General features: G+C 41.6%; 1 protein-coding gene across 7 annotated transcripts in view; it reads left to right on the forward strand.

Moving 5' to 3' along the window:
* rims1a (regulating synaptic membrane exocytosis 1a) overlaps window positions 1-26,991 on the forward strand; it is a 549,448-nt gene that overhangs the window by 404,918 nt on the left and 117,539 nt on the right. For 3 of the 7 annotated variants that reach the window (XM_073056478.1, XM_073056481.1, XM_073056479.1), the window contains one exon: window positions 3,268-3,357. The exons of 2 other annotated variants lie outside the window; for them this stretch is intronic. In XM_073056478.1, the coding sequence (XP_072912579.1) occupies window positions 3,268-3,357 (90 nt within the window). Of the gene's footprint in view, window positions 1-3,267; window positions 3,358-8,858; window positions 8,937-26,991 lie in introns of all 7 variants that reach the window. 2 more of the 7 variants (XM_073056477.1, XM_073056484.1) reach the window with 1 other exon arrangement.

Genomic DNA, 26,991 nt, shown 5'->3' on the forward strand with positions numbered 1-26,991 from the left:
TCATTGAGAAGTGAAGCTAAGATGCTTCATTAAAGATTGCACAGTTGATGACCTCATCTCAAGGGCTGGAATAAAAAGTGTCATAAAGCATGCTATAGCTTAGAGAGGATATACTGGCTTTAGGGGAAGAAATTGCAGTACAAGATCACCAGAAGATGCTTGGTCCAAAGTAAAATTCTGAAGAAAGGTTGCTTGGATAAGAATTGTACTCCCTCTGCTAAAATTCAAGGAGGATTTTAATTTGGTGTTTCAGTTGATTTAAGTTTTTATAGGTTAGAAAGGTTGGAAAGAAACCAGTTTCTCTAGTGGGGGAGGGAATCCAAGACAATGGAATATAAAATTAGAGCAAGCTCTTTCTTTAACACAAAGGGTATCTGTAGCAACTCTCCAAAACCCTTCTTTGCTAACTTAATCAAAACCTTCACTTTGTAACTAACAGATCATTAGGCTAGGAAATTAATTATAAATTAATTAAGGTAGTAGGTAGAATTAAGATATAGATCAGCCCTAATCTGGAACAAAAAGGTGAAAGAGATCAGAGTCATTGTTGATCAGTGCCTTTTCCATAAACCAACAAAACTGAAGCTGCATGGTTTATTTAGTACAGGATGAGGCAGTTGATGGGTAGCTTTTCTAAAGATGCTTAGTTTTTATTTTTGAACTTTAATCCTGTTCATCAGGATTTTTTAAATAATTACTCCCTTACCACTGACTTTGGACTCAAACGTGTAGTTACCAGTCAGTTTCCTACTGTCCTTCTTGAATAAAAGTGCCACATTTGCTATTCTCCAGTCATCTGACACCTTTGGCCATCAAAAATTAACAAACCTCTGTCAAGCTCCCAACAATCTTCTCCCTTGCCTTCCCGAGCTTGGGGTCATCACCAGTCCTAGGAGTTTATCCACTTGTAAACAAGCTAAAACATGCGGTCCCAGTGGTTCCCAACCTTTTTTATTCCATGGACCAATACCATTAAGCAAGGGGTCCTTGAATCCTAGTATGGGAACCCTTGGTCTAATAATTTCACCTTTCTCTTGTTAATATAGACTAGAATTTTATTATCTCCCTTCCTGAATTCTCCAGCTACAACACTGTTTCTCTTGGTGGGATCCTAAACAGTGGGAAAGCACATGTAAGGCTGGAAATGGGTTTATAAGATTATGAAAGGCATAGATAGAGTAGATAGCCAATATAATTAATCCCATGGTCGAGGTCTCTAACAATAATAGGCATGAATTTAAGGTGAACAGAGTGACTTGCAGGGGAAGTTTTTTTTAGCACAGAATATAGTGGGTGCCTGGATTGTGCTGCTAGGAGTTCTAATGGATATAATTATGCAAGAGGCTCATAGATAGGCTTCTGAATGTGCAAATAGTGGAGGGATATGGACATTATGAGTAAGAAGGGATTCATTTCATTAGACACTTAATTACCAGTTTTATTAGCCTGGCACAACATTATAGGCCAAAGGTCTTGTTCCTGTGCTGTTCTATGACTCATTGTTATTGTACTGGTTTAAGCCTTTGTTAATAGGAGAAATTAAGTTTAGGTATAAAAAGGTCATTTTTGAATTGGGAGTCTGACCAACAATTGGGAGTCTTTTAACAATTAAGATGAATGATTTGGATGAGGGAACCACATTTCAATGGGAAAGAGAGGGAAGAAAGTGAATGATGTCTGGCATGGTGTCAGTGAGAATGGGCAATAACAATGAGTGGGAGCAATATGAGTAGAGGGAGAGAAGGAAGAGTTTGAGAGGGAATGGGGAGTGAGAGTGGGGCAGTCAGTATCAGTAGGGGTGGGGATACTGAGTGGAGGAGGTGGCATTGAGAGTGAGGTAAGCGTATGATGGATTGAGGACCCAGAAGCATGAGAGAGAGAGCAATGAGTACAGAAAATGGCATTATGAGGGAAGGGTTACATAAGTGGGGGAGAGCAGCAGTGTGATAGGGTGGGCAGTGTCAGTAAGTTTGAGGAAGGAAAGGCAGCATCAGTAAGGGAGGATAATCTGTCTGACTTTAGGTTGCAGAGCTGTGAATAACCAGTGACACACAGGACATTGTCACCCAATGGATGGAAGTGGTTTTAAAGACAATCCATTGAGGCATGGAGTGTTTATGTCCACAGATGAGTTTAAAATATAAGAGCAACATTTTATTTTAGAAGCAAATTATATAACTTATTTCATTGATTCATTGAAATCAGATATTTTTCTATGTATGGAAATTTAAAGTTATCTGTCAATGCTACAGGTGCTTTATTTTAGTGAAAGCATTGGCCTTTTGTAAGGTTAGTGTTTGTGCATTGAGATATTGGCATAATAGATCTTCTTGACTTGCATGTGATACCTGATTTTTTGGTTTGGCTCCACATTTTCCACTAATGATGGTTCAGCCACCTGCTGATTCCTTTTTGCTGACTCAGTTCACACAAAATTATTATATACAGTCTTGCAAAATAACTCTGAAATACAAACAAATTCCTGCCTAAGTGAATTTATACTGTATACACAATAGCTTTAATATAAAATATAGCCATAATGTGCATTTAAATGGGGAACTACATTATTACAACCTATTGCGGTTTTTAATTGGTCTGTAGAGGACTACTAATCCTACTTTTTGCACACCTTAGACCTGATATCTTGCAATGTTCAGTTATTTCTTGAATTAACACATCAATTCCGCAAATCCACATTGGATTTACCTTCCACAGCCCTCTTAGATTAGTCACTTTCAGTGGACAAGTGTTATTCCAGTTTAGAAGAAACTTTGCAGCTCTGCATATCTTCAGATGTGACCCTTTGGAGTTGGAGCTAATGTCACAATGTTTTTCAAAGTTCTGATTACACCCAAATAAAATGGTCAATGTTTGTACAATCCTATTGCATTTTGTGAGTTTCAAGCAGAAATCATCAACATGCCAATTGCTAACCATCAAATCATGCTGCTGCATTCTCAACCAACTCTTGCTTGTTATATTGATTTTTTGCTAATGAAAGGGTTAAACCCACTCTGTATAACATTAGCAAATGATTGTCAAAGATTGCTTTAATTGTGCCATGATTCTTGTTTTGACTGGATTGTTTTTAACATTCACCCTGCCAACATTCCAGCATTTTTGAATGATTGAAATCATAACTGTTCTGTATCATGTTTTAAAGAGTGCATTGCCTTTATGATTTACGATCTAACATTATATTCCTTCTTTGTTTTCCTTTCCTGTCCTCCTCCTCTTCCACCATTGGATCCCATGTACTGGCATTAGTGAAATACAGCACTCTCTTGACAGGGCTAGGAGTGCTAGCACCAACTGTTTGAGACCAGATTCTAGTTTACAGTCACCAGAACAAGACAGGTATATCTAACCCTTTTTTATCCTTGTCATCTGTGCTGATGATTCCGTGTTTCTTTAGTCGTGACCCTGTAGGTTTCTTAGCTTTGTGTCATATTCCGATTATAGCAGCGTTTACAATGTTTTTTACCCTTTTGCTTAGGTGAATCCTCAGACTTGAACCGTATTAACCTTGTGTATATCTTTTACATTAAGTGCTCGGCAGTTCAATAATTTTGCTTTCCTTGCTTACTTTTTCTTCCTCCAGCTTGTAGAAAGCCTTTCATATGTTGACAGTGATCTGTACTTCATTATTACTCAGTGGCTAGAGTTTAGGAAAAAAGTTAAGAATTTAAATTTGAACCTTTTTAAACAGAATTCAAGCAGATGCTATTAGAATTTCATGAATTAAAATAGAAGTAGGTCCTATTTGATTCTGCCTGCAAATTTACCTTGGTTTCTGAGTTATGAGGTTTGGTCTGTAATCACTTTAAGCCTTGATGGGATAATCACAAATTAGAATAGGAAAATATACAAAAACTTCATCTCAGTTCAAGAAGTGATATATATGCAAGCAGAATATTTAGTGAAGTTTCCTGTTCCTGGTTGCTGTTTATTCACTCCTGAAGGAATGTGTGTGTGTCCAACTAGTCCAATGTTCGTGTAGCTGGATCCTACTGAGTGTCACTGGTAGGAATTTTCCAGATATCCTTAAGCACATTTTTATCTTCTTGGAAACTTCCAGAAAAGGCCTGAACATTTACAAATGGATAGTAGGATTACTGCCTTTAATTGGATATAAATAGGAGGGTTCATTCACTCCAAGGGTATTTTGTGCTTTCCCTTTTCAACTAACCCACTCAGGCTCCAACTATTGTTCTTAATGTGCCTATAGTCAGTTCCACATGCCAATTGGAAAGCAAATAATTTCTTCCTTACCCCGTGGTAAAATCCTTGACTGTTAGTCAAATAGTTATTCTCATCTCTCTTCTGTAATCCCTTGGGTTTGAAGATGAATTGTTTCTATTCAGGCTCTGAAGTAACTGATGAGGCAAATTCTGCACAACAGATTCTTCCATTGTTGGGGAGGAGGTGTCTGTAGCTTGGGCCAGGATGCTGGGCTTCCTTGTGCTCCCAAAGCACAATTTTAGTGCTTTTAATGCCATCTTTACATTTGTGTACTGGAAATGACATAAAACACTCTTGAATCTTGAATCCAAATGCTCCTTCTCCAATATTCCCAACTCTAGTAACTTCACAACAAAATTTGAAGAGTTTTTTCAGGAAACTATAATATTCAATTCCTAGAGCTTCTCGTTCAATCAAGGAGGCTTTGCACCCCAGAACTGTGTGGATGTAGTTAAAATGCACCCTAAGCATTAAATTTTTAAAAAATAACTATTATGAATAATTAAAGCACTACAGATGTATACTGTTTGATGCATAAACTGCAGTTTTGTGAATATCTTCAGTAGTTAAACATCGCAATCATTACCAAAGAAACAACACACTTGTTTTGAAACACAAATGTTATCAGGATTACAAGCACTTTGTGCATAATCTTGCTCAGTATCCCCAAGCCTCATGGCTTTAGATGCAGCACAAAAGTAAATTTGTTCCACTGGGTCACTTGTGGCGAGTAGAGGGGATCGTTGAGGCATGAATATTTTGAGTTATATCTTTCTTGGAACTGAGGAGTATATGTTTAACTTGTGGTTCCCTCTTTGATTGTAACAAAGTACTTCAAGTGGAAAGAAATTTCACTGTTGCTGTGAGTTTAGCTTTCAGCTGTTTGCCCTAAGTCTAAGTTTAGTCTTGATATTGAGTGCTCAAGTACCAAAATATTTCCCAGCCCTGAACACCCATTTTGGCAATCACACCAATTTAACCTCTCTTCCCTTGGCAATTAAGTCTCAAATTTGGGCATAACCCAGTGGATCGACTTCAGTTTCATTTAAAATCTCAAGAATGTTGGTTCTCACTCTGGCCCGATGAGTATACTCAGTAGTGTTGCTGCCATGACCAAATGCTTTAAGTGGCTGGAATTGAAATGCAGAAGTCACCAGTCACAAAATATAACTGAAAGTCGGAATCTCTGTATTTTTCTTCCTGATGCAAATAGGATGTTTGTATGTCACCAAAGCTCAAAGCAGTTACTTCATTTCCCTCAATATCCTTCAAAGGCCATTAAATAGATGTTAGCTTTTTTCATGCAGCAAATTTAATTAAGACATTGATCTAAACTGTTTGAAATTTGACAGTATACTGTATATAATTTTTCAAATTATGGGACAAGATTAATTTTCAATAGTTACATATAATAGTATAAATGTGTATTTTGTATTTGTGTTCTGCACCTTGGGGACAAATCCTAATGCTTAAGAGCTGATGACAAACAAAATAATCTGTTGTGCATATATTACAAAGGGGAAAAATAAAATATATCAAAGATAAAGGTATATTTTGCTTGAATGCATTGTTTAGAACCTGTCAACATATTAAGGGCCTTTCTCCTTCATGTTATTTAGAGTTTTTATTCTCCTTAGGCTGTGCTTCATCCTTGAACAGAGCAACTTAAAAACTAAGAGTATTGACAAGATGTGCATAGGCAGTGTTTGGCTTTAATTTGGACAGGCGAAATGCATGGAAGCCAACCAGCTCTTTCTGAGCACTGCACAAGGTACAGGCATTGTGGCAGCTTTCTTCACTTTTCCTCACTTTCGGCTGCTTTGCCAGATTTTCCAAGCTTTGCAAGATTGACTGGAGGTACTTTGATATTTTCTTGTATTGCTCAGCGGTAAACAGCCAACTGGAACAATGCCCCAGATAGAGAGTGGTTTTGTAGGATGGTGATGTGTTTAGACACAATATAGTACTGCATTTACTAAAAATAACTGGATGTCAAATAAAGTCAAGCTAGTAAAATCCCTTCTTATCCTTGTACGTTTTCTTAGTGATTTAATGTTTTTCCTTGGTAGGTTTTGATACTAGCCTGGCCGAGTTTTACTAATCCGGGCCTGACTTTTCAAAAAGGTTACCAGTTGAATTGTGCTTCCTGAAATATTTCAGACTTTACTTTTTTCCCGAATAAACTTGCACTCATAATTCATAATTCCCCTCAGACTCATGCAGTGAAAATCACACCTATGTGATTCAATGATGAAAGAGAACCTTCATGCCATCTTAACACATTTGAAGATATTACAGAAATATATTTGAAATAAATGTACCACACAAACTTAGAAAAGGGAAAATTTAACATTCACAAAGTAAGCGTTTAGTTGGCAGCTATGACTTATTTCATACTCCCCAAATTCTTTCACTTAGCTTGTGTTGAAAGAAGCCACATGCCTTCATTGGCATGATGAAAACTGGAGTCATCCTTAACAGGCATAGCAGGCTGATGTGGACTTTATTATGCATCATATAGAACTCCAGCTGACCAACTCAACATAATGCTGTGAACACTATTATCTTTCATATTAATCATGTTACAGAACAAAAATAATTTAAAATATTGGTAGTTCATTGTGAAATACCAGAGCTCTAACTGTAATCACTTAATTGGAATCCAGGTTCCAAGACGTCTAAATACATCTAAAAAAGGTAACTTCCTCTTCTCAGTGACAAGCTGGTTAAAAATATCCTCCAAGCCAGAAGGATAGATCTATAAGGAGTCTGTAATAGGCTTTAGAATTCCTTATAAAGAAAAGGGAAATCCGCAAGGCATCTATTTCTGTGCTTTGGGTAAGAGAGAGAGAGTGTGTGTGTGTGTGTGTGTGGCATTATGCATGCACGTGTGATTATTAGGTGGAGATGGGTTAATCTTCAATAACAATACCACATATTGTGGATTATATGGGCTCGCTTCAAAGTCAGAGAGGCATACATCACAGAAATAGGCCTTTGGGGCCATGCCAACTGTTAAACCCAAGGAGCTTGCAATGAAGCAATGGTCCTGAATCCTTGTGTTCTCAGTGAGCAGAATGTTAAATTCACCAAAACCCAGACCAAGGAAGGAGCTGGAAAGCTCGACATGCAGAAGGGTATTGCGTGCTACCCTTTGAAAAGTAAGGCATATCTATTTTACATTTGCCTTTTATATGCCCAATTCTGTAACTTCTCCTCTTTGAAATTCCAACTCTTCCATGTAAATCCCAAGATTTAGAGGTCCAGTGTTTAGGAGAGTATCAAGAGGGAAAAATGCCCAAGAGAAATTGGATGATTTTATTTTCTAAATAATATTCTGTGGTTCATTCAGCATGCTTTCATTTTGAACATTTGTTACATATCATCTACACTACATCAAGTAGCACTGGATATGTCAACACAGGCTCAGTTTCCAGACCATTGATCTGGAATTAGTGTCATCAACAAAACTGCAGAAGGATTTCATCAAGCTCTGGAACACTCCATTCCTGTTTAGTGATCACAGTTTTCATCATTTGCTGGCTGATTAGCATGTTCACAGATTTTTTTTTGCTAACAGGGTTGGTCTTGAGAATGTTATGGCAGATTATTTGTAAAAAAAAATTAAATCCCTAGGCTTCCACATAATATTCAGAGTGGATGGGAAAAGCCTTTTATATCACTATCTGAACAGATAGATTCATCAGAAGTAATGCACAGGGCTCATGTTTCATTGGATAAATCCACCATCATGAGATTGTCACATTAGTAAGGAAGTTCACACATTTCTCATAGAGTCATACAGCACAGAAATGGGCCCATTATGTCCTTGCCAACCGTTTTTCTCATCTATACTAATCTCATTTGCCCACAATAGGTTTGTAACCTTCCATGCCTTGCCCATTCAAATCCTTGTCCAAATGCCTTTTTTCAATGCAGTGATCTAATCTGATCCCACCATTGCCTCTGGCAGTGCATAGCAGATACATTTTGTGTAAAACCTTTGCTCTCAGATCTCTTTTAACACTTCCCTCTTACACCTTAGAGCTATTTTGGCATACTTACTGAAGAAAAAAGTTTCAGATTATCTACATTCAGATTCCAGAAATCCTCAAAGTCGCAATCATGGAAGAAGTGTATTTGGTGGGGAAACAGAAAGCCATATTTTTTCACATGGTGGGGATAATTTTGAAGCACCAGACAAACCATAACTAAATCTCTAAAAAAGGACATCATAAATGTATGAGGTCTAACACAGAGCTATACAAGATGCACATTACCAGATACTGGAAAATTGCCTGCTTATTCCCACTGTCTAATGTAACTTTGGACAGACTTTTTACTTCAAACTATTGTAAATTTGATCAAAACATTCCAGCAGTTGCATAAAGATTGAATGATAGCATCACCATCATTTGTCATCACCATTTTCAGCTCCACATCATTCATGGGCAAAATTATCATTATAAAATCTCAATTAGTTTCCATGTTACTTATGTTGAGACACCTGGGGTACACTCCTAGTCAGCCATCTACCGCTAAGCTTTTGCAGCAGTTTCTGGTTCCCAGTCTCTGTTTAACTTGTCTATGTATCTTCCTGTTTCATGGTGGAACAGGTGGTTTCATTCCCTAGATAGGAAACGACCTCCTAGTCCCAGGATTCACATCCAGCATGCCTCTCCAGAGGATGACAGGTACTGAATAATTCGAAGTGTACATGAAGTTATATGTATAGCAAAATATGCTGGCTCATTTGGAACAGCTAACTGTTTTTAGTTCAATTAGTGATTTTTAATACCAAATATAGGTGACAATTCTAATCTTCTGCTTTGATCTGTGGTAAATGACTTTCAGTTTACATCCTTGTTCCATGTTCCAGTCTACAGCTTGGTACTATAAAGAAGAGATTTCACCATCAGAACCTCGTGTCAATGTTAATCATCCTTTGCCTTTCTGGTATTCATATGTTTCTACTGATGGTTGAATTTAAATCACTTCCACAGCTTATACAGTGCCAATGTGTTATTCAGTGCAAAATGTGAAAAAAGAGAAGTTTCTTTTGGATAAGTTTGAATCTATAGAACAATAAATTACTTTCTTTCTGAAAATGTACTCTAAACTAGCACTGTATAGTTGGGGGTGGGTGTGAGGGTACAAGGCTGTTTGGTATGGTTCCCTGGGAGCATGGGTTTCAGATCTGAACCTCAACTGTTTGTGGCATTTGGTACTATTTGTTTGGCTCTGTTCATTGCAGCAGTCCCCTGCAGCAAAGGTAGTCCAGTACTGTGTTGCCACAACTCCAATTTACCCATAGAATTGCTGAAGACATTGCTGTAGGTGTAGTTAGATCACAGTAGGAGTCAGGCATGATGCTCTTCCCCAATTCATAGTGTTGATGTGAAACCCCATGGTTGAGTTGGCAACCCAAGAACGTCTGTTGTTCCAGGTGCTCCTCCTCTGCCAAAATCAGGTGAAGGTGTCAAGAAAGATTGGTGACTACAGTGAACTATGGCATTTTTAGGATCAGCGCAGAAAAAAAGGTTAGATGATCTATATGATCAGATCAAACTTGAGAGTTCCATGTTGTTCCAGATGCCTGAAGGAGAGCATGTCAGCCATTGTTGCTTTGCTGCAACTCAGTAAAGAGCAGGATCATTAAGCCTGAAGCATTTACCCACTCTGCCCATTCACCCAACTCTCCCCTCTTGTCTGTTCATCAATGCTGTGTTCATAAGCAACAGTTATTAAAGCTCCTCTCATGAGCCCCCTGGTCTCTCAGCAGGTTGTGGTGTAATGGACGAGGTTTCCTTGTCAGGTGGAACCCATTCTTACAATACAGACAGTTTATTCAGTGTGCTTGACAGAATGATTGGTGACTGCAGTGAACTGTGTCTGTTCGACAGGCATGTCTGTTGGACATGATACCTCAGGTTGTGCAATCTCCTGTCATGGAGAGTTTAGAAGTGTATTTCATGTGACAAGGTGTGGCAGAAGTGCTCTGCAAACCTGCCAGTTGACTGGTGGCAGTTCCCTACAGGGTGAGCACGTGCCTCAGGTCAGCTTTGGAGGACTTAGAGATGAAGAATTCTGTGGGAAAGACTATAGAAGAAAGCTCATGTGATGCAGAATGAGCTGTAGAAAATAGTAAAGGGCATGGAGAAGATTTTATTGCACTCTTCCCACAGATTTGCCTGGAACCTGGACACCTTCCTCTCCATTTGGGAAATGAGTCCAGCTCACCGCAAACAATCACAGACCCAGCTACAGAGCAATGAATTCAGCAGAGCATGATTGGGGCCTCCATTAACTCTGTGCTGGAACTTGGGAGTTCCAAATGCAAATGGCCAATCTTTCCCTCTGCCAAATATATCCCATTCGCTGCTGGCTGGACACAGAGTTTGACCACCCCAGGCTCCAGATCGGTACAAATCTTGATGCTCTGAAAAGGCCTTTGGGGATTGCAAAATCATCACGGACCTGCTCAGAGAAGTGCCAGTGAACCACAAATATGTTGTCCCCTGAAGATTTGAGCCTTTGTGCCCTACCACTAGACCATCCGTACTTCCCCACAGATGATCCTTAGTCAATTCAGTCTGCTACTGTGACTGGTGTGCCAGTGCTGTCTCCAGCAGGACCATCCTTCTCAGCCACCTGCTGCTCCCTTAACTCCAAGAGAGCAGAAACACAGGGAGAGTACAGGCACGGAAGTTTATTGTGCTGTATCTCTAAATATCTTATTTTTAATTACTGGGTTCCCTTGCAAACTCTCCACTGCTTCCTATGTTCCAGTGAGAACAAACCTAGTCTACCCTATTCCTCCTTTGAATTACATTCCAACCAACATCATGGTGAATCCCTTCTGTTCTCGCTGTTTATTGTTACCACATCTTTTCTGTACTGTGGTGATTAGAGATGTGCGCATTACTCCACATGCAGTCTAACCAATGTTTTAAACAGCTGCAACATGACATCACAACTGCTATATTCAATGCCTTGACTTATAAAGGCAAGCATACCTATGCCTCCTTCACTATCTTATCTACCTGTGTTACCACTTCAGCAAGGTATGAATTTGCATCCGAAGGTCCCTTTGTATATCAATTCTGCCATTTACTTTACATGTCCTACCAATATTTGACTTTCCATAGTGTAATACCTAACATTATTGCCAAGGAAATTTTAGGGAAATGTCCTGGTCAGAACCCTACTACTGTGTGCCTTGCTTTCTCTTCAGACTGCTCTTTCTTACTCCACATTTGCTGCAAGGACCAACAAGCCTAGCACCTAGAGTAAGTAGCTGCTCTACCTGGAGAGAGCCTTTGAGATGCTGAATGAGAGAAAGATCATAAGATATAGGAGCAGAATTGGGCCATTTAGCCCACCGAGTCTGCTTCGTGAAAGGGCCGAGATGAGATGCAGTGGTATAGAAGGTGATGACTTCAAAGCAGATATGATGGAGAAACTGGAATAATGGAGTGGAGGCATGCAGGGAGCACAGTGGGAGGAGCTGGAGTGGTGTGGTAGTCCATGGACTGGTGGATATTAGTTGCTAGCCTAACTTCAAAATGGTGAGCAGGATAGATCAGAATCAGGTTCAATAATCACCAGCAAATGTCGTGAAACTTGTTTTTGCAGCGGAAGCACGATGCAGTACATAGTAATAAAGAAAACAATGTGAATTACAATAAGTCAAGTCAAGTCAAGTCAACTTTTATTGTCATTTCGACCATAACTGCTGGTACAGTGCATAGTAAAAATGAGACAACATTTTTCAGGACCATGGTTTACATGACACAGTACAAAAAACTAGACTGAACTACGTAATAAAAAAAAACACAGAGAAAGCTATACTAGACTATAGACCTACACTGGACTGCATAAAGTGCACAAAAACAGTACCAGCATTACAATAAATAATAAATAGGACAATAGGACAAGGTGTCAGTCCAGGCTTCGGGTATTGAGGAGTCTGATAGCTTGGGGGAAGAAACTGTTATATAGTCTGGTTGTAAGAGCCCGAATGCTTCGGATCCTTTTCCCAGACGGCAGGAGGGAGAAGAGATTGTATGAGGGGTGCATGGGGTCCTTCATAATGCTGTTTCCTTTGCGGATGCAGTGTGTAGTGTAAATGTAAATGATAAGTGTGTGTGTGTGTGTGTGTGTGTGTGTGTGTGTGTGTGTGTGTGTGTGTGTGTGTGTGTGTGTGTGTGTGTGTGTGTGTGTGTGTGTGTGTGTGTGTGTGTGTGTGTGTGTGTGTGTGTGTGTGTGTTTATTTATTAAATAGTTAAATTAAATAAGTAGTGCGAAAATAAAAATAAAAGAAGTAGTGAGGTAGTTCCCAGGGCTGAAATGGTTGCCACAAGAGGACATAGATTTAAGGTGCTGGGGAGATGTCAGGGGTAAGTTTTTTACGCAGAGAGTGGTGAGTGTGTGGAGTAGGCTGCCAGCAGCGGTGGTGGAGATGGATACGACAGGGTCTTTTAAGAGACTTTTGGATAGGTACATGGAGCTTGGAAAAATAGAGGGCTATGGGTAAGCCTAGTAATTCCTAAGATAGGGACATGTTCGGCACAACTTTATGGGCCAAAGGGCCTGTATTGTGGTGTAGGTTTTCTATGTTTCTAGTGTTCATAAGTTCAAAGTCCATTCAGAAATTGGATGGCAGAGGGGAAGAAACTGTCACTGAATCGTTGAGTGTGTGCCTTCAGGCTCCCATACTCTCTTCTTGATGGTAACAGTGAGAACACGGCATGTCCTGGGTGATGGGGTCCTTAATGATGGATGCCACCTTTCTGAGGCATTGCTCCTTGAAGGTTTCCTGGATACTTTGGAGGCTAAGTGACCATGATGAAGCTGACTAAGTTTACAGCTTACTACAATCCTGTGTAATAGCCCCTCTGCCATACCAGACATTGATGCAGCCAGTTACAATGCTCTCAAAATAATACCAAAGGTGCAAAACTGATAGATTGACATAACTGAGTAGAAAAATCTGTTCATTACATGTTTTAGATACAGCTTTAAATTGTACAAGCAGTTGTTCTGAATTTCTCTAAACTTACACAAACTGTTTAATCAATTTGACATATCTGTTTTGGAGAAAATAGGCAATTAGATTAGGGGAAGGATAGTGGGGAAAAGAGAGCAAAAGCAAGACATGTCTGTATTAACTGGCTGAAATTTAGAGAGATGACATAGATTTAATTTCTAATGCTTGCTTTATGGTTGCCCAGAGGTTTTCAAGTGAACTCTAATGTTCCAAGCCACTGACAGTCAAGCAGGTAAGGAATGGTGGGGTGTGATAGATGGCTCTAGTGGTAACAAGAAACTAAATAATTTCAACTGTGTCAGTGGCTTTTTAACACAGTCTTAATATAGCTCAGGTTTGGGGGCATTGGGGAGTTTGGGAAGGCTGTCTTCCGGTTACATCATTTACAGGAGCACTGTGAACATGAAACTTAATGTATTGGAAATAGGTGCACAAAATCTGAAACTCGCAAAATGGTGTGAAGTTTGCCAGGACTTCTACCAGGGACATTGACTCTTTACCCTGAGTACGTAGTATCCTCTGGTTTAAGAAGCCAGTCAGGAGTGTCCATTTGGTTAGCTTGGGGATTGTCACAGCTGTGAGAAGTTCCGCACTTCTGGAGTCATTGTCCACGTGGCATTCAACTTCCATCTTCATGCAATGCCTTACATAATCACCATCAGTAGATATTCTCCATCTAATCTATCCCGTTTAGTACATCTATTACTCTCAATAATGTTTCTTCTCTGTCAGGAAAGAACCCTCCAGGCATTCCACAAGAATGACTGCGGAGGCATCAACTCGGATATAATGGACATTTAGTCTGTGGAACTGAAGAAGTGGGACCTTTCCCCTATTCTATAATGGAATTCAATCCCATCCAGCCACATTGAATACAATTGTCACTCAGGTGGACCTGAAGTAAGCAATGTATGGACAGTGATAATGCGCTTAATGTTGACTTGAAGGGTGACTAATTCTTTCTGGTTATAGGTATAGATTTGGTCCATTTGATGAGTTGTGAATGGAACTGAACATTGCTGAACATGAAAAACATGCTGAATGATGCATTGACACAGGGCATTCATCAGGAGAGACCACTGATGCTTGCACTCCATTGGTCTTAGTAAGGATAGTTCAGTGACTTGCATATCACAAATGAGCAAGAACAGATGGGTGAGGCAGGAACAGAAGTGGGAAGGCCATATCAGAGCACACAGGGCTCTCTGAACTGCACTTAGTTAGATGCCAATGTTGCACCTGTCAAAAAAAAATGGAGGAACTTGCTTTGGGCTGGAAAGACATGATAAAAGGACAATAATGTGTGTTTAACCTGGGGCTCTATTTTCTCTACACTTATGACTGTGTGGCTAAGCACATTACAAATGCCATCTATAAATTCACCGACATCATGTGTGTTGTCAGCAGAATCACAGATGGTGATGAGGAATGATATAGATTAGCTGGTTGAGTGATGTCACAACTTTGTACTCGATATCAGTAAGACAAAGGAATTGATTGTGGACTTTAAAAAGGGAAAATTGAGTGAATACACACCAGTGCCCATCAAGGGATCGGCAATGAAAAGTGTAGCAGTTTCAAGTTCCTTGTTGGCAACATCTCTGGAGATCTATCCTAGGGCCAACATATTGATGCAGTTATAAAGAGGGCAAGCCAGCATCTATATTTCATTAGGAGTTTTAGGAGATTTTGTATGTCACCAAAGACTGTAGTAAATTTCTACAGCTGTACCATGGAGAGCTTTCTAACTGGTTGCATCACCTTCTGATATGGAGGAGCCACTGCACAGAATAGGAAAAAGCTTTAGTGGGTTGTAAACTCAGCCAGCTACATCATGGGCACTTGCCTCCCCACCACCGAGAACATAATTAAAAGGTGATACCTCAAATAGGCAGCATGCATCACTCAGGACATTGCTTCTGATTTCTAACATTAGAGTGGAGATAGAGGAGCCAGAAGACACACACGCAACGTTTTGGGAATAGCTTCTTCCCCTCCACCATCAATTTTCTGAATGGACACTATTTTTTGCACTCTCTTTGCACTGCTTATTTTAAGTTTACAGTATATGTGACAGCAATATGTTATACCATGGCATATGTCAGTTATAATAAATCTAATTCTTATTCTGATTCTTGCACTGTCCTGTGCAATGTGTCTTTGCCCAGGAGAGAGAGACCACCACCATGAAAAACCAAGTGTAACAGTAAGAAAAGGTCCTGCAGACACTGGTTAAGCACTTGCACACAATGTGCACACAATGAGGTTGAGAACAGATGGTATAATTGATACTGTAGACCACTACCAGGAGGAAATTCCTCTTGGCAGTGACCCAATCGATCCTCTCAAAATCTTAAAATTTTCAGTAAGGTCACCTTCAATACAATTATTTCTCTAAACTCCATTGAGCTTATGCCAACTTGTTCAACTTTTCATCCAAAGTCACTCCCTTCATCCCAGGAATCAACCTAAAAGCCATCTTTCTGAACCACATCCCGTGGATGTGTATCATTCCTTAAACATACAAACCAAACCTATATGTGGCATTCCAGCTGTAGTGTTTCCAGTGTCATTAAGGTGTCTCCAACCCTTCATATATTAATACATTTTTCTCCTTGAAATTAAGGCTGACATTGCATGAGCCTTTCTAAATACTTGTTCTATCGGCATGTAAAAAAATCCATCCTGACACTTGCAGTCTGTCTTTATCATTCCAGAGCAGATAACTCATATTTTCCCAGTTGTAGTATATTTCATCTGCTAGCTTCATGCCCACTTACTTTAACCTATCTATATGCTGTTACAGAGTTTTTAATGTCTCCTCCTTTCTTGCTAATCCACCTGTCTCTGCATCATCAGCAAATTTAGCAGTAATATAGTCTATATTTTCATCCAAGTCATTATTGCAACACTGATCTGTGAGACACCCAGCTAGTTACTGAATGCCAATCTGAAAATTTCCCATTTATTACAATTCTGTTCTTCTTGCTTGATCTACTCTGTTAGTTACGTGTTTCAAGAGCTTGAACAGATTTCCAGAATACCATTCATCTTTCATAAACTCGGCTTGTCATAGAATCATGCAGTACAGAAACAGGCCCTTCAGACCATTTAAGGCTGTTTCAACCATCTAACACAAATTTTATACTAATCCTGTTTTATTCCCTTTGGAATGTGGGAGAAAACCAGAGCATCTACAGGAAATCCATGCAGCCACAGGGAGAATGTGCAAATTCCACTCACAGGACTGAAGGTCAGGAGTGAACTTGGGTCACGAGAACTGTGAACCTGTAGCTGAACTTGTGGCACCAAGTGTTGTTTAAAACTGTATTTTGACTTTTCTCATCAACCTGCTATTACTTCACTGAAATGGATTCCCGTGTTTCCCCAATTGTTTCCTTTCTCTCTTATTTCTTGTTGCATTAACAGAACGATGTCAGGTTTGCAGTTTTGAACTCCTCTATAACCACTCCATAATTCAATTTTTTGTTGTTGTTTACAATGACAACAACCACTCTCCATGCTGCCACTTCCTTGAAGAGCATAGGATGCAGGCCATCACCTCCATTAGAGTTGTTGCCCTTCGCATCCATTAGTTTGACCACAACATTTTCTCAACTGATAGACAGTTGATCGTTCCACTCCCCCCCCCCCCCCACCCTTCTATATAGCCACTGGATTATCTGTTACTCTTGGGATGATTTTAGTGTCTTCTACCATGAAGTCCAATCCAAAATAATCATTTTGGCATTTCTCACTTTTCCATTTGTAACCTTCAGTCTCATCTTCTAAGTGACTTGTGTTTACTTCAGATGCTGTCTTCCCTTACAGTATACTGTTTTATTTACATTATTTGCCAGCTTACCTTCATACTCGATTTTCTGCCTCTTCATAATTATTTTTAGTCATCTTTTGCTTGTTTCTAAAGATTTATCAACCCTCTGCTACCACTGATCTTTCAAAATTTTCTGCATTTTAGTTTGATACTGTTCATTACTACTTTTGTTAGCTGCCGATCATGGTATCCTTCTCCAAGAAAACACTGAGTGCTCACAGCACACATCCAGATGTTTCTTGTTTAGTTAGGATCTCCCACAAGGATGAAAACCATTGGACTGTATACTTACTGCTGTCAGTAGCGTACAATACTTGATTGACAAGCATAAAATTGTAAAGTATATGAAACCTGTAGCAAGTATGAGCATTAGATACCAAAACAACCAGAGGATTGAAAACTCTTTGAAATTTATTAAGGTCCCCAAACCTACCTGAGCTACTCACAGAATTTGTCAGGATTTTTGAGTCCATTATACAAAACTAGGTAGCAAAAACTGAAAATAATGCACAAGATGTCATTGAGGAACTGTGGACTGCGGATACAGTATTATGGAAATTAGGTAATGAATACCTTCAAATTCATCTAACAACAAACTGGTGGCATTCACTTAATTTTGTCTTCTAATTTATTGTCAGTTTGAATCTTTGAGATTTTGGCAGCACAATATCCAAAAATTAACTTGTCCTTTTCTAATTTTCAAGTACATTTTTGATGACCATTATTCTAATTTTATCATACATTCGCATTAAAGTAACTCTCATCTTAATTGCTGCCGATCCCATTATTAAATAGTAGTTTAGAAAAGCTGTTAAATGGCTGGATTATTTTTATTTATGACTGACGTAGTGTGGAGATGTAGAGACTAAAACAACATCAATAATTCCTAATTCCCTAATCTGTGTTGAAATTGCTGAATTTCTAGTAGGGTAGCATAATTCTGAACTGGAAAGAGATGTACTCAGCCAAGCCCTCTGCTCCTAATTATTATTTAAGAACCAGTAGTAGTAAGTTTGAACATGTGCAAAACAGTTAGCCTCCTTATGATGTCTTTCATGAGTAAATAGTCCAGCAGTCTGCACGAATGTGCATTCCTAAATTATCTTGCCCAGTAAAGTATTTCAGCAAAAGAAAGCAAAATGAGGGACCAACACACTTCAAGCCTGAAAGTGAACCTTTGGCACTGCTATTATGGCCAAGACCAAGAAACACATACCAATAAGTTCCAGATCATATCTCATTAATTACTGTTCCAAATGATACCACTGAACTGCACATAAAATGTTGAAAGAATAACTAGTTATCCCTGTCAGAAAAACTGTATAATTTAAATTTTAATAGATTTATAATAAGCATGTTTTTTGAAGCTGCCATTAATTAGCTCATTCTTGTCATGTTGAAGATGGCTAGGGAATATTTTTCACAATTGAGTAAGTGTGGGGAAAGTGATATATTTTTATGCAGTCTGGTATAATGTGCTCATTAAATTTAATGCTAATTCCTTAAAAATTGAAATGTTCTATGTTAAAAGAAACAACCAGTGTTCCTAAAATACCACAAATTGATACTGAGCTGACTACAACACTATTGCAGACATTAACAAACAAGCAATCCTTAATATCCTTAGAACATGCTTTTTACTTTGGACTTCATTTAATTGCTTTTAGAAGTTGTCTTCTTGAATTAGAATTGAAATTACTTATTGTTCCAGCTATAATTTAAGGCCAATTTGTCGTTTAAACAATGATGCTGACTTTATTCAGATGTTATTTGTTTAAATAATTCAATTTATCTGTAGTGCTTAGAATGCTCAGATAATCATCCCCAGAATTATTGTACAGTAGTACTTATAATGTTATCCTCCATAGAAAACCTTACAGACCTTGAAGTTCTTTTTTGTTTAATTGTTGGCATAACAATTTTGTTCAAAGTCATAAGAAACAAATATTGGAAAATTTTGGGGAAATTCATTTTTACAGAATGATTTCCATTACTACATCAGATTTAGTTGAAGGTGAGTCTTCACTTGGGCAGAGCAGATATTATGTCTATTTCAGAAGTAAGGTTCATTAAATAGACACCAGCTGATCCAGTCAGTAGCTGATGGTCATGTGGAGAAATGTTGAGGAGGTATAACTACCCAAAGCTCTTTTCTTTACCAATCTTCAGCGAAGCTCCTTGACCCATTTTGCTATCTTAAAGTTGCTACATTTGAAGAGTAATAAGCACAGATGTTGAGCAGTTTTAACCCTACCCATATGCTGAGTATTGAGTTAGCTTTGGGGATATCACTTCCTGACATGCCAAGGCCTTTCCATCATCTATAGCTTGAGAGTATAATGAAATGCTCTCCATTTGGATGACTGCAGCATTCAAAACTCTTGATAACACCAAGAACAAAGCAGCCTGTTTGATTGACAACCCACAAAGCACTCTAAATATTTGTTCCTTTGTGGTGAACTACATATACCTGTCTGGACTGCTCCTGTGGCTCCTCCCACAGACCCCTGCTGACTGCTCCTGTGGCTCCTCCCACAGACCCCTGTATAAAGGCGATTGAGGCCTGAGCCCGGCCTCATTCTCCAGGATGTAGTGTTGTTCATTCTTCCAGTCAATAAAAGCCAATATCTCGCTTCTTATGTCTCAGAGTGAGTTATTGTTGGTGCATCATCCCTCCAGTGGTTTCTCACTTAAGTTCAATGTTTACTTTTGTGAGCAAGCAACTCCCCCTCCCCCACCCTCCCTGCTGAGATGCGTGCCACGCACACACACAACTGCAGGACTCCTCCTCCGTAAGTGGATTGAAGTTCAATATTATTATTTGAGCCTGAAGTCAGTAATATTAATGGAGCCTAATATCACACCTAACCTGAGACCTTAAAGTGTGAAGTGAATCTTGCATGCTTGTGGAAAAGAATCATTGTGAAAAGGGACCATAACAGCAAATCTACTGTGTTTCTTCTTCTGGGATGGGAATGAAGCCTAGGCCTCCTGTCCCTCATCTGTTAGCTGTAATGCTTTCCAACAAGTTGCTTAGGTGTGGGAAACTATGTATACCTGTCTGGACACGCCCCTCTGCTGACTGCTCCTGTGGCTCCTCACACAGACCCCTGTATAAAGGCAATTGGAGGCACTGCTCCTCCCTCAGTCTCTGAGATGCCGTGCTCCGTTTTGCTGCTGGTAAAAGCCTAACGTTCACCTCCCATCTCCGAGAGTTATTGATGGTGCATCAATTTTATTAGCAGCAATTTTAAAACATGGAGAGCATTTTACGACCAGACAGATTGGATCTCGACCCACAATCCCAGGAAGCCGGCGACACTTTCGAACTCTAGCTAGCATGCTTCGAATCGTACCTGGAGGAGATTCATGTGACCGACCCTGCCACGATGCACAGGGTTCTCCTCTCCAGAGTCAGTGCAAGGGTCTACTCCATGATCAGGGACCAAACGGACTACCAGGGTGCGATGGATGCCCTCAAAAGACAATACCGGCGGCCGGTAAGCACCCTCTACGCAAGACATCGCTTAGCGACAGGGCGGCAGCAGGCCAGAGAGTCGAGTGCTGAGTTTGTCCGGGCCCTATAGACACCCGTGCGGGCCTGCGACTGCAGGGGACTGACGGCAGAACAGCATACGGAGCTGCTGGTAAGAGACGCTTTTGTTACGGGGATCAGGTCAATGTACGTGTGCCAGCAGCTGCTGGAACACGGCGATCTTACCTTACATTTGGAGATGGAGATGGCCGACATGCTGGAGGCCACTCTGCACGATGCTGACGCTGTCCAGGCACGCGATCTCCCACCGGCCCCGTGGATGCTGCAGACCCCGCAACACGCCGGCAAATCGACCTCGGCTGCTGCCAGTCGCAATTCCGCGCAATGTTACTTCTGTGGACTCGAAAAGCACCCCCAAAAATGCTGCCCGGCCCGAGAAGCAACCTGCCCCAGCTGCAGAAAGAAGGGCCACTTCGCCAAGGCCTGTAAGTGCAAACCACGAGCGGGGTTGAGCAGCACCGCGTGCAAGGCATGGGGGTCGCCATCTTGTCTGCCTGCCTCATGCGAGACATGGGGGCCGCCATCTTGCCTGCCCACCTCATGCAAGACATGGTGGCGGCCATCTTTGTCGGCACCACCTCACCCCGCCTCCAACCCACGGGTGTTTACTGGGCACCAAGACGGTGATTCAACTCTGGCCTCCATGGCCCTCAACCAAAGCGCTCCACACCAGCCCGCAAGGTCAATGATAGACATCCTGGTGGAGGGGCACAGCACTAGCTGCCTGTTTGACACGGGCAGCACTGAGTTTTATTCACCCGGACACAGTGCAACGCTGCAGACTCGTGACACAGCCGGTAAGCCAGAAGGTCACCATGGCTTCTGGATCGCATTCCACAGACATCCGGGGGGGTTGTGTAGTGACATTGGTGGTGCAGGGCACAGAATATCGGGACTTTGCGTTACTGGTCATGCCTCAACTGTGTGCCCCTGTGCTATTGGGGCTCGACTTCCAGAGCCACCTGAAAAGTGTGACAATGGAGTATGATGGGCCCCTCCCACCAATCACTGTCAGAAATCCTCAGTTCTGTGGGACTTCGTCATACACCCCGCACATCCCACCCAACACCATGCCAGCAGCTGCACTACTGACACCACTTGCAGGCTCTCCACACTCAAGATCCCTCCCCCACCACTGTTCACCAACCTGACCCCCGACTTGTAAACCTGTGGCAACTAAAAACAGGAGGTATAGCGCGGGGGAACAGGGCCTTCATTAAGTCGGAGGTGCAGCGGCTGCTCAGGGAGGGGATCATTGAGCCAAGCACAAGTCCTTGGAGGGCCCAGGTGGTTGTTGTTCGGACAGGGCAGAAAAATAGGATGGTCGTGGACTATAGCCAGACCATCAATAGGTTCACGCAGCTTGACGCATACCCCCTACCCCGCATCGTGGATATGGTCAATCAGATAGCTCAGTACAAGGTGTACTCGACTATAGACCTGAAATCCGCTTACCATCAGCTCCCAATCCGCCCGGAGGACCGCCCCTACACTGCCTTCGAGGCGGGCGACAGGCTCTGTCACTTCCTGCGCATCCCCGTCGGTGTCACGAATGGTGTCTCTGTCTTCCAGAGGGAAATGGACCGGATGGTGGACCAGTGCCAACTGAAGGCCATGTTCCCATACCTGGATAACATCACCATCTGCGGTCACAACTGGCAGGATCACGACACCAACCTCCAACGATTTTTCCAAGCGGCCAAAGCTCTTAACTTACCTATAACAGGGACAAGTGTGTGTTCGGAACCACCCAACTTGCTGTCCTTGGGTATGTCGTGGAGAATGGGGTCATTGGCCCTTATCCCGACCGTATGCGCCCCCTGTTGGAACTCCCTCTTCCCACCACACTCAGAGCCCTCAAACGGTGCCTGGGCTTCTTTTCCTGTTACGCCCAATGGGTCCCTCACTACGCAGACAAGGCCCGCCCCCTGGTCAAGTCCACCACATTTCCCCTCTCAGCCGAGGCCCGCGCAGCCTTCAGCCGCATTAAAGGGGACATTGCCAAAGCAGCGATGCATGCAGTGGACGAGACCATTCCCTTCCAAGTAGAGAGTGACGCCTCCGACTTCAGGCTGGCTGCTACCCTCAATCAGGCAGGAAGGCCAGTAGCATTCTTCTCTCGTACCCTTCAAGGCCCTGAAATTCGGCACTCCGCGGTGGAGAAAGAAGCCCAGGCCATAGTGGAAGCTATTAGGCACTGGAGGCACTATCTGGCCGGCAAAAAGTTCACCTTGCTGAACGCTAGGTTGCGTTCATGTTTAGCAACCAACAGCGGGGCAAAATTAAAAATGGTAAAATTTTGAGGTGGAGAATAGAACTCTCCACCTACAACTATGACATCCTGTACCGGCCTGGAAGGCTCAATGAGCCCCCTGATGTCTTATCCCAGGGAGCATGTGCCAGCGCGCAGCTCGACCGGCTATACACCCTCCATGCAGATCTTTGCCACCCGGGGGTCACCTGACTTTACTATTTCGTGAAAGCCCGGAACCTGCCTTACTCCCTTGAGGAAATCAGGATGGCCACACTCTTAGCCCTTAGGTCAAAGGGATTGCCGGTCTCTCGCTGGCAGGAGGTCCTCCCCGAGGTCCGCTCCCTATTATGCACGTCCACCAATGCCACCCCTCATGAGCGACTCTTTTCTTTTCCCAGGAAGTCTGCCACTGGGACCACCCTACCGGCTTAGCTGACGTCCCCAGGGCCAGTGCTTGCTCTGGAAACATGCGAGGAGCAATAAATACTGCCCGATGGTCAAGAGGGTTCACCTACTTCATGTGAACCCCCAGTATGCCTACGTGATCTTACCTGATGGGTGGGAGGACACGGTCTCTGTCTGCGACCTGGCACCCGCAGGAGCACCAGACCCCTACCCCGAACACTCCACGGTGACTATGAACCCCGTACCCACCATTGTATATACCCACGAGACACCGTGCACACCAAGCCCTATACAGACTCCTCACGACACTCCCATACTGGGCGCCTCGCACACGCATGAGGGATTACTGACGCCTAACGGGCTGGCACCTCAAGTCAGGCAGGAGCCAGCACAACCACCGTCACTGGTGCAATCACCACCAGTGCTACGTAGATCGCAGCGACAGACTTGACCGCCTGATAGACTTAACCTGTAAATATACTTGTAAGAAACTTCACCCCGTGGGGACTCTCTTTTAAAACAAAGGGGGGGTGAATGTGGTAAACTATGTATACCTGTTTGGACACGCCCCTCAGCTGACTGCTCCTGTGGCTCCTCCCACAGACCCCTGTATAAAGGCGATTGGAGGCACTGCTCCTCCCTCAGTCTCCGAGATGCCGTGCTCCGTTTTGCTGCTGGTAAAAGCTTATCGTTCACCTCCCGTCTCCAAGAGTTATTGATGGTGCATCATGGCCATGGCCAGTTGTTTTAATACCCCATGAAAGTTGCTATTTAAAGGTTCACAATTTCATTCAGCAGCTTGGACTGCCAGATTATTATTCCTGTTCCCTTTCAGTGGCACCATGAGACCAATTTCTCTTATCACCTGGTATCTACATCCTACTGTATGCTGTGGCAATAAAAACTGGGCAGTCTTTCTCCTCCTGATACCCAGAGGACTACTTACCATCTACAAGTCAAGAATATCATCTAATACTCTTAATGTCTGGGTGAATGTAGCTCCAACAGTACCATTCCAAAGAATTTCAGGACCACCAAAACAAAGCAACCAATTTAATTAGCACTATATATAAAGAAAGTTAACATCATGAAGTCCTTCTTCATAGGACTGTTTGTCTCACTCCTGTGAAGAAGGAGGCTACATAGCATCCATGCCAGGACCACCAGACTCAAAAACAGATACTTTCCATAAGCAGTAAGCCTCAGCCCATTAACCCACCCCTCCATATCCCCAACCACCACTACTTCATCATTTTCTGTCAATCACCTTGTGTACAGACACTCCTGTGCCTAGCCTCACTTTACAGACATACAATTAATCTATGTATATGACCTATCTTGTGTATTTTTATATATTGTTATTGTTGTGTTCTTTATCTTACTGTGTGTTTCTCCTGTATCAGATCTGGAGTAACAATCATTTCATTCCCCTTTACACCTGTGTACTGGAAATGCCATCAAACAATCTTGAATCATAATCAATATTCACTCCTTCCATTACATACAGTGACTGCAGAGTATACCAGTTATAAATTGCCCATATCAGTTAATCCAGCAGTACCTTGGAAACACTGAGAATGGCAAAGGCAGCAGGAACTTTAGGATATTATCATTTGCAGCCTTCTCTGCACATCACACACAGTCCTGATCTAGAAATATAACACCATTCTTTTATCTTCACTGCAACACCCAACAGTACTGCAGGAAGCAGCTTCATGGCTTTTTCGAGGGAATAATCTGTTTGACCAATTTGATTGAATTCTTTGAAGAGGTAACACAGAGTATCATTGAGGGAAGAACAGTAATATAATTTACATGAACTTAAGCAAGGCTCCACATGGAAGACTGGTCCAAAAGTTAATACGAATAGAATCCAGAGAAGTTTGCCTAACTGGATCCAAATTTGGCTTGGCAGTAGGAGACCATGGTTGTTGGCAGAGCTGTTTTCACAATTGAGTGCCTGCAGCTAATAATATCCATTGTTGTAAGTAATATATGTGAATGATTTGGATGTGAATATAAATATAGGATGCATGGTCAGTAAATTTGCAAGTAACATGACGATCGGTGGAATTGTTGATAATGTGGAGAGTGGTTTGATGTGTTAGTGAAATGGGGCAGCAAATGGTAGATGTATTTTAATTCAAACAAAATGAGTTGATGCATTTCAGAATACAGATGAACCCTATGTTGTGGGTGGGTTGTGTTTCTAGAAACAATCCATATCATAATTTTCCATAATGTGAAGATGCATCATTTGTGTATACATCAAGAAACAAAATCTGAAAATATGTGAATTTGTCTTTATTTATTTACTTTCTGGTCCATAAATTCCTTGAGAGTGAATTTTATTTTCCTATCATAAATATTTGGTTAATGACTTGGAAATTCTGTAAGGGCAGATTTCTGTTACTAACCAATCATAATGATGGGGAAGGGGGGTTGTGGGTGATGTTGTCTATACTGATGAGTGTAGGACATATACAGTGATACAGTGGTAGGATCTCAGAGATATTGTTAAAAAGTAGGACGTTGGAAGTCCATTGATCCTTGAAGGTGGCAATGCAGGTTGATGAGATTGTTGGGAGGATATATTGGATACCTCCTTTCATTGGATGAAGGTATTAAATACAGAAGTTTGGAGGTCATACTGCAGATTTTTAGAAACTTGGTCAGACTTCATCTTGAGTACTGCATGCAGTTCTGGTCATCATGCTTAAAAGAAATATGTGAAAGTGCTGGAGATGTTGCAAAGAAGATTCTCCAGCATATTGCTAAGGATGGAGTGTTTCCCTTCTGAGGAGAGATTTAAGAAGCTGGGTCATTTCTCTCTGGGACAGAAGAAGTTAACAAAGGGGCGTATTTGAGACATAAAATCATATGGGGTTTAGGCAGAGTAGCCTGCAGGAAACTTTTACCTATATGATAGATAAACTAGAGGGCACAACTTTGGGTAAGGAGAAAGAGATATGAGTAGTATCCTCTTCACCCAGAGGGTGGTTGAAGCTGGGCCATTGATGACATTTAAGAAGTGTATAGATGAGCTGTCACCTCAAGTGGTGGATGCGATTTCATCGTTCAAGAGAAGTTTGCATAGATACCTGGATTGGAGGCTATGGTCTAGATGCAGGTTGATGGGATGAGGCAGTTTAAATTATTTGGCAAGGACTGGATGGGCCAAATGGCCTGTTTCTGTGCTGTAGTTTTCTATAGGAAATGATTAAGGATAGAAGGCTGTGGACTCAGGAGATGAGATTAATGCAGAAGGGTGCCCACTAGTTGGCACGTGCTGTACAAGTTAGACCAAATAGCCTGTTTCCATATTGTATAATTCTGTGATCTATTTTACGGCTGTTGCAGTTTACAGAAGTCGTTCACCAGCACTTGATCAGAGGTATTTGGGGGTGAGTAGTAAATTTTGACCTTGCTGGTGATGCCTTAATCTCATGGATGAATAAAAGCTTTAAATTCTTTCTGTTACTTGTTCAAATATTGTGAGTCATGGATTGTGCAGAACCTTGGATTGAGCTGATTAATACACTACTTGGCAAATCTGCATTACAGGTCTATGGTTTCACTCCTGTCAACCACACTCCTACTGAGGTGTATATCTGAGACAGCGTGACTTTCACCAGAGATACCACTCTCAT

Source organism: Hemitrygon akajei, chromosome 9 (assembly GCF_048418815.1).
Source record: "Hemitrygon akajei chromosome 9, sHemAka1.3, whole genome shotgun sequence".
Taxonomy (NCBI): domain Eukaryota; kingdom Metazoa; phylum Chordata; class Chondrichthyes; order Myliobatiformes; family Dasyatidae; genus Hemitrygon; species Hemitrygon akajei.